At 40.7% G+C, this 10,537-nt stretch overlaps 1 protein-coding gene across 4 annotated transcripts in view; it reads right to left on the reverse strand.

Moving 5' to 3' along the window:
- il15l (interleukin 15, like) overlaps positions 1-5,207 on the reverse strand; it is a 30,344-nt gene extending 25,137 nt beyond the window's left edge. For 2 of the 4 annotated variants that reach the window (XM_071496750.1, XM_071496751.1), the window contains exons 1-2: positions 4,504-5,207; positions 1,380-1,424 (exon numbers count right to left, since the gene is read on the reverse strand). In XM_071496750.1, coding sequence (XP_071352851.1) covers positions 1,380-1,424; positions 4,504-4,647 — 189 coding nt within the window. In that variant the 5' untranslated portion in view covers positions 4,648-5,207. Of the gene's footprint in view, positions 1-1,379; positions 1,428-4,503 lie in introns of all 4 variants that reach the window. The other 2 variants (XM_071496748.1, XM_071496749.1) reach the window with 1 other exon arrangement.
- Positions 5,208-10,537: the final 5,330 nt, after the last annotated feature.

A 10,537-nucleotide genomic window follows, 5' to 3' on the forward strand; every position in this document is an offset into this window, starting at 1 on the left:
TCATTAAACATAGTCATTTTGTAGGCACTTCTCTATATGCTAGCTGATGTGCTTACCACTTATTTCATCAGCCTCTCTCCTTCACAGGGTGAGTAAAATGGATGACTCTTCAAAAATGTGTGGTCACATGACCAATTTTGTCTATGGTTGCCTAGAAACAAGGGGTGGCTCAACTTCCCCACAGGCTCAAATCACCCCGCTCTCCCCTATGTAAATATATTTCATTTCAAAGAGACTTATCACTTTCAGCAGATGAACGGAAGAACAGTCTTCAAGTGTCAAACTCACATAAATCATTTTGCTCAGTAAAGTTTAAAGATTCAAGGCAGTGCCTTCAGAGCAAGAAGGAGAGGCTGTGTTTGACCAGTTAAAGCTAAAAACAGATATCAGTTGGAAAGACATTGATTTGTAAGTGATATCTCTCCTTATATCTGATCTCAGAACAGCTTTCCGTCCCATAAAGGATCTGATGCCAGTTTACATTCATCATGTAATTTACAGCCCTCTTGGTGGCAGCAGGGTACTGTCTCTGAAAGCTAGCTTGACTTCCATCTGTTGAGTTTCTGTCATTTTCATGACCATGATAAGAGCTGTTCTGGGATCATTTATGATCTTGCAAGATTATACGCATGTGTAGACTTGTTCATATTGAGCATTAAGAGGCAGCAGTAGCAGTTAAACAAGCTAATTACAGAGAGAGAGAGAGAGAGAGAGAGAGAGAGAGAGAAAGGTGATGATGGTAACCAGAGCAGATAGTTATAATTATAAGTTAGCAGTACATCAATCCAAGCTGGAAGGACTGCTGCAGATATGCTTTTAAAGCAACCTTGAGATTTTGACAGTGGGATGGGCACAAAGACCATGGCGGTTGTAGGGCTGTTGGAGATTTAGCCTCTGGGAGGGCACGTCATGATAATATAAGATGACTTCATTCCAAACATAGAGCGAACAAGTTCACTCAAGTATTATTTCAGGAGACACTCCTATAGGTTGTATCAGAAGGTTGAAAAAATGACCTGTATGGTTGTTCAGGTTGGAGGACTTAGGGTTTGTAAACCAGGTTATGTAGGTTATATTCACTTTATTATTCTTATTAATAATAGTATAAAAGACGGAGTAAAGTAAGTGTGAAAATGTTTTTTGTGTGTGATTAGGGTGAACCAGAGTTAGTGAGAGATGTGTAAAATGTTAACTGTGTGATCCTGTTTCAAAACTGTGTATAGATAGATAGATAGATAGATGATATCCACTCTTAAATCTTAAATGTTTTGGTGTTTTTGAATGTTTTATTGAAGTGGTTCAGCGGCTGGTGACCTTTGTCTCTGAATGTCAGGAAGAAGATAAGATAAACAGGAGAGTTAGACAGAGGAAGCCCTTACCTCGTAGTCTGTGATGTTGGGCGTGTACAGTTTGCTGTCCAACCACTTCTGAGGGAAGAGAGAAAGTTTTCACTGCCTGTACACAGTCACATTAAATACTTGTTGAAGCATTATAAGCAATGTTCCCTCTAAGCTGCACGCTTGCGCAATCGCGCACTGCTCACACATTCTTAGCGCACAAGAAAATCTATACAGTGCATAAAATAAAATTCAACATAAACTGTAAATTAATTAGAGCAATAACATTTTTTTCTGTAACTTTTTGCAGTGTAACACAGTGAGTGACAGATGTCCAGCCAATGATACGATACGGTTCACTTACTCTACGCAGCCAATCATAGCATTGACATTGCTTGCGTAGGTGCCCGTCCCATACGCGCCGCGGCGCCGTGCAAGTTAGCTAGCTAACAACAGTGCATTTCATTTTAAGTGGGCCAAATCACTTATATTAGACGTAAACGAATGGAAATTGCTGCTGTAATTTGATTCTTTTAATAAGCCATGTAACTTGCTATGATCCCAGGTGTTGATCAGGTGTGATACTGGTGTGTGGCCACAGCGTGCACATCTGATATTGCTCACAATGGTCCTCAGTGTGCTTAGGGAGCTTGTGTGTATGCCCAGACACATGAAAAATTAGAGGGAACATTGATTATAAGGTTTGACTATGAATGTTTTTATTAAAGAAGACAATAGCAGAATAAGAAGAACACACTTAGATTAAGTAAAAGTGAAAATAGAAGTAGAAACAGAAAAGAATAAAATAACCATAAATAAGAAGAAATACACACATGCTAAGTTATGACATATATAGAATACATTTTGCTACATATTGCACAGCCCTGGCAGGATGGTTGGGTCTTGTACCGTCCCTTATAGGGTGGTGTATGTGTATATGTATGTATGTGAGAGCGCATGTATATATATATGTTTGTGGGATTAGAAGGATTGCAATGACATCTTGCTGGAGCAACAATAACGACGATAGCCCTGCATGAAAAACTGCTGCCTTCTCATTCGTTTCAGATTAACACAAAGTCGTTCTGCAAAACAGCTGAACCAGGCTCAGCAATGGCATGTTGTTCAGTAAGGGTCTACGGTGGCCAGTCACCTTCAGCTGCACATTCCTCATACATCACTTCATAATGTATGTAACATGTATTTCTACTGTTTACCTTCAGATTGTTGTGATAAAGGGTCAAAGGTTTGCTGCTCTGAGAACTTCCTCGAGCTGTAAATCCTGACTCAGGAGTGTTACACACTGTTCAAATCAAAGAGCAGCCATCGGCAAACTAAAGCCCTAATGACTGCCAGTTGTTGTTGCTGTTCTGGGAAAAGAGGCAGTGCCTTTACTACTCTTATTTAAATTCAAACATGCACACACCTGACACAGGAAACATTAAAGTATTTCTCTGTATTTTAACCCTTTAACCAGCAGCTGCACATTGGATGTTCAGTTCACAGACCCACAGACCTGAGTTTTCATTTCTGTTTTTCATATTTTGTGACACACGATTCCCCATCAACCACCACAGCCTGCATGAGATAAGGTCGTACCTCTGTGGTCCCGGGTTTTTCACTGAGACTACATACAGGCTGCCCTGCCCAACCCAGTTTACATTAAAACATGCCCACTTCCATATTGGTTAGAGATACAGTGTTTTGGTGTGGTTATCAAGGTTTTTGTTATATGGAATTGGGTGTGGGAGTTGTTAGAATTAAATTTTAATCGATTTAGAATTTATCTTTGTGACATGAACATGAACAAAAATTAGTGCTGGTTAATGTTACTATGACAACAGCAGGGCCAGCCCTATAGTGACTGAGTGACTGACTGTCTGACTGAGTGACTGACTGAGTGACTGACTGAGTGACTGACTGATGGTTTTTCTACCACTGCTCAGCAGTGCGCTGAGCCGCTCTGGTTTCTCAGCTCCTTGGGAACTGCAGGGAGGCAGAGGAATAACTAAAGATAAGATAAACCGAGCAGAGAGAGCAGGAGAGAGAGAGGGAGAGAGAGAAGTCATCACTCAACACGGCTTCATACTAACTGCTATGACCAATTCTACATATCAAACAGACGGATTTAGAAATAAAGACCTGTCTCTAATAAAAGTCTGTTATGTTCTGGAGTTGGAAATAAATTAAAGCTAAACTACTGTGGATCCCAGACAGAGTCTGTTTGCTGTGAGAGAAACACAGTCTTTCTTAGGGTGGTTGCCCCATAGCTCACCTGGTGGAATACATAACATTTGGGCTTAGTCTATACCTGGTGACCCAGGTTTGAGTCTAACCTGAGGCACTTTGCTGCGTGACATTCTCTCTCTCTCTCTCTCTCTCTCTCTCTCATTATGACTGCAATAAAGGCAAAAGCCTAAAAAATAATTTTAAAAAGAAAGATATTCTGTCTCTCCTAACTCTCTCTCTGAGTGATCATTTTATAAGTAAATACAGCTGAAATCCCAGCTCAGTCTTTGTCTTTCATTTGTGTTTAGTGATTTTGTCAGATGCCCTCGCAGGTATAAAATCAGGATTTGACTGTAGGCAGTCCAGCCATATATTAGGTTTTGACCTTGTCTTGTTTAATCACTTTTCTCAGGAACATTGTCAGAAGTGGTGTGAGAGTTGACGAACAGTAGATCATGTGACCCAGCTGTCTGACAGATTCCTCAGCTGCAGCATTACCTGTCTCAGGTATTTCATAACCTTTCATAGCCTAACCTAACACAGAGATCACACAAGTTCTAACACCCCACAACATGTACAAGCTGCATTTCCTCTGTTAAAATGATCCCCAACAGGCTCAGAATTTAAGAATAAACCAGAGCTCACGCCAAAGCCTGAAGTTATGGTTGTTTTTTGGAACCAATTTATATGACTCATCTTCAATAAAGATGGTAAATCATTTATCATGATTGTTGGATAATTATTTTTATCATAACTGGGGAAGTTTAGTAAAAGCCTGGAGTTATTTTAGACTTGAATTTAAAACTAGTTTGCTTTGTTGCTCATGTTTTCTAAATCTAATCAAAACCTGCAGCCTGGATGTAAAATCTGAAACTTTGAAATGTTTTACTGTGACAAAGTGAAAAAGTACTTGTTGATATAAAAAAAAAACTCATACCAAGTCAGGGGCTTTGTCAATGAGAACCTGGACTCTGGTTACGATGTCTTGGGTGCAGATTCTGGCATCCGGTTGTGCCTTCAGGGAGAGCAGACAGACAAAACACAGAAACACAACCACGAGAGCTTGACTCCCTCTCAGCATGGCACGGGCCACAATAGCATCATCTGTGTCACATTACATCTCGCACAGTAACATCCTTCTGGAGATAAGCTACTGTGATTTCCAGGTTTCAGGGTGAAAGTTCAAATCTGTAACAGCTGGGAGAAATCCAGACGCAACCAGCAAATATTCCTGTAATCCTGCAAGAGTCCTGTTCCTGATCCCAGACCAGCTGAGAAAACCTGGAAAAAAACATGAAGCCAACTAAAAAAAAGCTGAAATCTGAATAGCATCCAACACCAAATTCCATCAAAGAAAGATCAAACAGATAATATCAGAGTTTCAACAAGTGAGTGTTTGCTCCAGTTCACTTGTTTACTTTTCGAGTTCAGGGGAAAAAGCAGATCAGTGCAGTAAATTCCAGAGCTGTGGAAAAAATTTCCCTCAACTCGTAGCTGATTTCATCTCCACAAGGCTGAGAGCAGTCTGGTCTTGGACTCAGGAAGGCAGGGGTGTACAGATGAATGGATGGCGGGAAAGCATGGAGACGAACTTCCACCAGAGCGCTAACCCACAGCCTCACTTTGCTTCCTCCTCTCTGTCTCCGCTCTGTCACATTCCTCTTACTTGCCTTCCAGTTTTCACTTTCTCACTCCTCCCACTTCTCCTCCTCCAAGATCACACTCCCTCCTCCTTCCATCATTTGTCCTGTCTACCCCCCCACCACCGCCCTTTGTTTTTTTTTTGTCATCAAAGCAGAAATCACAGACATTCCTTTGTAGTTGTATATTTGTGTATGGCAAGTTGAAAGCCCATACATATAGTCTGTTTCAAACCCAGCTTATGGTTTGACAGAGTGCTGTTGATGCAGTAAAGCAGGACTTCCTCCCAGTTATTCAGTGTGTATAATTCTCAGTGGTCTGAGTGAGTGACTCACCTGCATATCATACAGTTCTGGAGCCAAACAAAACAACAGCTGCAGATGAGGTTCACATGTTGCAACCCTTTATAAACTAATCAACAACAGCAAATACTTCCTATTACTATTGGCAGAATTATGACACTGCCACAGTGATGTTTTTACCGTGCCGCCGGTGCGGCTCTAGGGATTGCAGTGCTGCTCAGGACTTTTGGCCGACCAGCACTTGTCACTAATGTTGAGGAGGTACTTATTTTAATGCAAATCACCATCTTTTCCTAAATCTAACCAAGCCATGACTGTTATTATAGTAACCATGGTGACATAGGTAGGCGCGCTGCTCTTGGTACAGTATGTGTGTTTATTATTGTTACCATGACAACCAAGGTCTGGGATGCTTTTCCAGGAGATGCTCCTATGTGTCGTATCAGAGGGTTAAACGACCTGTGTGGTTGTTCAGGTTGGAGACACTGCAGTGCTCCAACACCAACAGCTAATGAGCTTGACGAGGTTGTTTGTCAGGATTGACAGGGATGACAGATATTAACTTATGTTTGTGGTGGGAGCACAGAAAACATAGGTTATACTGCAGGGATGCTTTGAAGCTTTGAAAACCATAAACCGAGCATAGAGTATGTTTTATACTGAAAAAAACTGCTTGGCTCACTTTGAGGTGAATGACCTCTATTTGGCGTCTCTAAATCTTGGCTCCACCCTATGAGAAAAACATGGAGGATGCTGGAACATGTACAAGCTGTTGATAAAGTGCATATTTGCAGATTGGGCCACAAGAGTGTGAGAAAGTGAAAGCAATTAGCTTGTAAAGAAGCAGCTAGGTTCACCTCCCTCAGGCTGCAGGGAGATAACACACAGTTCAGTTCAGTTTATATACCTATTGTGACACATTTTTTCTCATCATTGTTTCCAGACAGTGGTGTCCAACACACGGGCAGTTACATTAGTTAGTTAGTAATTCATTTGTAGTAGTCCAGTACATTAACCTGTGGAAATTGCATTATTATATCCAAACCGCAACCCTGTCCGATAGAAATGAAGCTGACATACTATTTACAAGAGTGAATATATTGTAGGGGAAAAGTAAAACCCACCTGTGTCACATTTTATATTACTGAACTTATCTCTCACAAAATGTTCACACTGAACATTTGCAAACAGTTCACTGTCAGTGCATTTGATCTGTTTCCTACGATATCTGCTCATTGCAACTAAAGCAGGGCTAGCATTTAAAGTGACTCTGTGAGATGACTTAAAGTTCTCATCCAGTCCATGTGTTTCTGATTATAAAGCAGGTCTAGGTTCTATATTAATATTGTGAGAGTATCAAAGCCGAGTATAAGTATATACAGCCTCAGATGTGTTCCTGTCTGAGCAAAGACGTAACAGTCAGACTCAGATTTCTCTTGTTGTTTCATGCTATAGCACCCCCTAGCTGCCACACTCAGCGGCTTGTTTTTAGGTGACCCACTCCAGAACTTGCATGAAGTTGAGCCTGTATAGCTCAAAGCATCTGTGTTTGGATCATTGTGTGGACCATGTCTGCAGCTGTTAAGCAGCTCAGTAGCTTAACAGTGCTTGTTTGATGGAGACAGCTGCTGGTGCTGGAGACATTGATAGTAAACCAGACAGTATTGACAGAGAAGCCACAGAGCTGAGGGGACCTAAAAAAATGTCATTCACCATGTACTAGATTTAATGGTTGTGTGTCAACCTCTCAAATTTAAAAACACAAAAATGACCAAACCATCGCTGAACAGCTTGAATTTTATTCTGACTCTGCAGGGTCATTGCATGTCTTTCATCTGCAACTTTCAGACAAGTCCTCCAGTTATTTGTTTCTACTTCTCTATCTGGTTTAAAATGAACAGTTGAAGATTTAAAGAAATACACTCAACTGCCTTCTTGCCAAGAGATTGATACTGCCCTCGCATCGTGCAGTAAATATAAAGCCACATCCAGCAGCTGACTGGGGGGAACAGCTGGACTGCCTCTGTCTAAAAGAAACAAAGTCCACCTATCAACCTCTGAGAGTCACTGATTAACATACTCCTCATGCGTAACATGTAAAACTGGATGTTCTGTGGTTGACTGCAGGTGCAGCATGATGTTTTCACACTTCTGTGTTTGTACAGAATACACAAAAGAGATATATTGTGTTAATTAGTGCAGTTTAATCAGCTGGTGGTCAGGTTTTCTCCCCAGACCTTCCATTCTCATTCCACCCACCTGATGTCCTCAGTCTTTCCTCTATGCTTCCATTCATCTGACTGCCCCACCCATCCTCACACCGATTAACCCTGCAGTAAGGGGAGCTCTCCCTTGAGATGCAGCTTGACTGACAAACTTTACTCCACAGCAATATATTCAAAATGCAGCTCTCTCCCCCTGAAACAACCAATGGGTGATTTGCAGTGACATCTCAGTAGGAAACCTCCCTGAAGTGGCCCACTGTCATTCCCTGGATGATTTGCGATGACATCTCAGGAACAGTGTTGCCAACTATTTTCAGTAAAGCTGCACATACATTCAGGATCTTTTTTTAATCTATAGATGATAAAATCATCTAACACTCTAATATAAAAAGAACAGTTTTATGCAGCTGTTGCATAGACTGTAACTGAAGTATCATGAATAGAGCGCAGGATAAGTCGCTATTGTGAACTCAGAACTGTCTGTTCTGACAAAACAAAAATCAAACTCAGATCATAAAGTGAAGTCATTTAGAATTAATGCAGTTGGTCGATAGGTACGTCAAAATGTCAACAGATATGTCGCCAATTGCTTAATGAAAAAAGAAGCTTAAAGGTTTTAAAAGTCACCAAATCTGGAGAGAAAATCTTTAAGTTTCCAACACAACTCAGTAGAAAACCTCCTTAAAGTGTGTTGATGGGCACTGACCTTATAATGTGGGTTATTTACAGTGAGAGAACTCTGAAGTTATTTAGTTATTAGGTTTTCCATGATCTTTATATTTATATTTTGAAATTCTACTAATGTGAACATTTGTTGGATTGTCTGTTTCTGTTACCAGGTGTGTCCCTATGTACCTGCTACCTGTCTGTATCTGCCTGTGAGTGTGATGTCTTCATAAAAAGCAGCTTCACTACATCAGCCTGCCTTTCCATCTGCAGCTGTCCTCCTCATCTGTGCTACTACCAGCAAACCCTTGCATGGTATCAACAGCTCTTATGCATTTTCCCAGTGTCAAACTATATGTTTAACATATGATCTGCCCCAGATTACTGCAGGTGAACCTGCTGCAGAACACATAAAAACCAGAACGTGGTCGGCGTGGTAGACCACATCAGGATGTTGTCTGTGGGATCACATCTTAGCACGATCCTGTCTTCTACAAATTACTTTTATGTACAATTTATACTTGCCACAGTACAAACTGTTAGAGAGGAAAGATATGTCACGTCAGTTTATAACATACAAGAGAAAATGTTTTTACGGCAAGTGTCTGCCAAGTCAGAAAATGCTCATAGTGCTCATTTCAGCAAATTCAGTAAATCTGGTTCAGACACCTCAGGATAATAACTTTAGTGATCATCTCACTTCATCATCAAAGTCTTTTCCTCATGATATTGAAAAAAAGAGCATAACTCAAGTGCTACATTATATCTGAAAAACATCAGCATGTTGGTATCATCATTGTGAGCATGTTAGTGTGCAGGTATTAGCTTATTTCGTTGTGTCTAACTACAGCCTTGTGGAGCTGGTAGCATGGCTGTAGACTGTGCTTTTTTTCTCAAGAAGCCTTTTGTGGTATCCCCTTTCATCTCAGTTAATAGAGCACCTTTATCCATGAGTCTGTCTGCTAATAATCGTTTTATAAATTGTATACATCTATGAGGCAGCTCAGAGCTGAGACCAAACCTAAGACATACAGATAATTAAATCTCTTACCCAGAGGAAGCTCCACCAGACGACAGGAGACCAGTGAAGTGTCAGTGGAAGAGATAAAGCTGGGGTCAAAGTCTACATGTCGAGCGCAGAACAAAACTGAAACTAAGATCGCACACAACAGAAAGGTTAAGTATTGAACACACAGGCTGCTTCACAGATGGATGTATCTGATGTCAGACAACAGGTAGGTCACGGTCAGACGTGTCTTCAGATGTTCCACTGAAATGAAGATCACAGACCCATCCGTCTGTCTGTCAGGCTTGGCTGAGTTTCTTGTATTTGTGCCAGAAAGACAGACCTCCTGCAAAGTGAGATTTATGACTCCCACTGGTTCAGGTCTGTGGGTAACCTGGCCAGCAGGGTGTGAGTCCTGGTTGGAAAAGATCATGTGGAAGATAAAGCGAGTGACACACATGTAGAGAAGATGTGCATGGAAAACAATGTTTCTTCAGCTGCAGCACAGACTAATACATAACCTACAGTTTAGCAAACATACCAGTCAATTAAAAGCATGAGTCACTTTGTTTTGGTTTTACAAAACACACCTTTATTTTTCGTACATCTCACTGATTGTATTACTGAAGATGAAGATTTACTTAATATTTTCCTTTTCACCAGGTCCCAAAAACTCTCTCAAGTTCCCTGCACTCTGCAGAAACCTCACATCTCATCAAGTGACTTTTATATTTCAACCGCACAACAAAACATTAGTTTTGCTTGTTGTTTTTAAAAGGAAACTGGAAGCTTATGATATAATATATATGACAATGTTACGACAGGTAGTATAAATCATTATAAAGCTGCAAAGTCCATGTATTGAGGGGGTTTAACATGAATACCACTGATCAATTTCTGTTTCAAACTGATAGTCAATGTTGTTTCTTTAACCTTAACCATGTGTTTAATATAGTAACCATGACGATAAATGTCCTCTAACCTTAACAGAGAACTTATTTTAACCCAAACCATGATCTTTCCCTAAACTAAATCAAGCTGTTTTTGTGCCTTAAGCAGACCTTCACCACAGCTTTGTCACAACACAAACGAACACCGCCCTCTTGTGTCATATTGCGCACTGTACTAAGA

This window comes from Trachinotus anak, unplaced genomic scaffold, assembly GCF_046630095.1.
Source record: "Trachinotus anak isolate AG129_WGS33_773 ecotype Australia unplaced genomic scaffold, CSIRO_AGI_Tana_v1 ptg000014l, whole genome shotgun sequence".
NCBI lineage: Eukaryota > Metazoa > Chordata > Actinopteri > Carangiformes > Carangidae > Trachinotus > Trachinotus anak.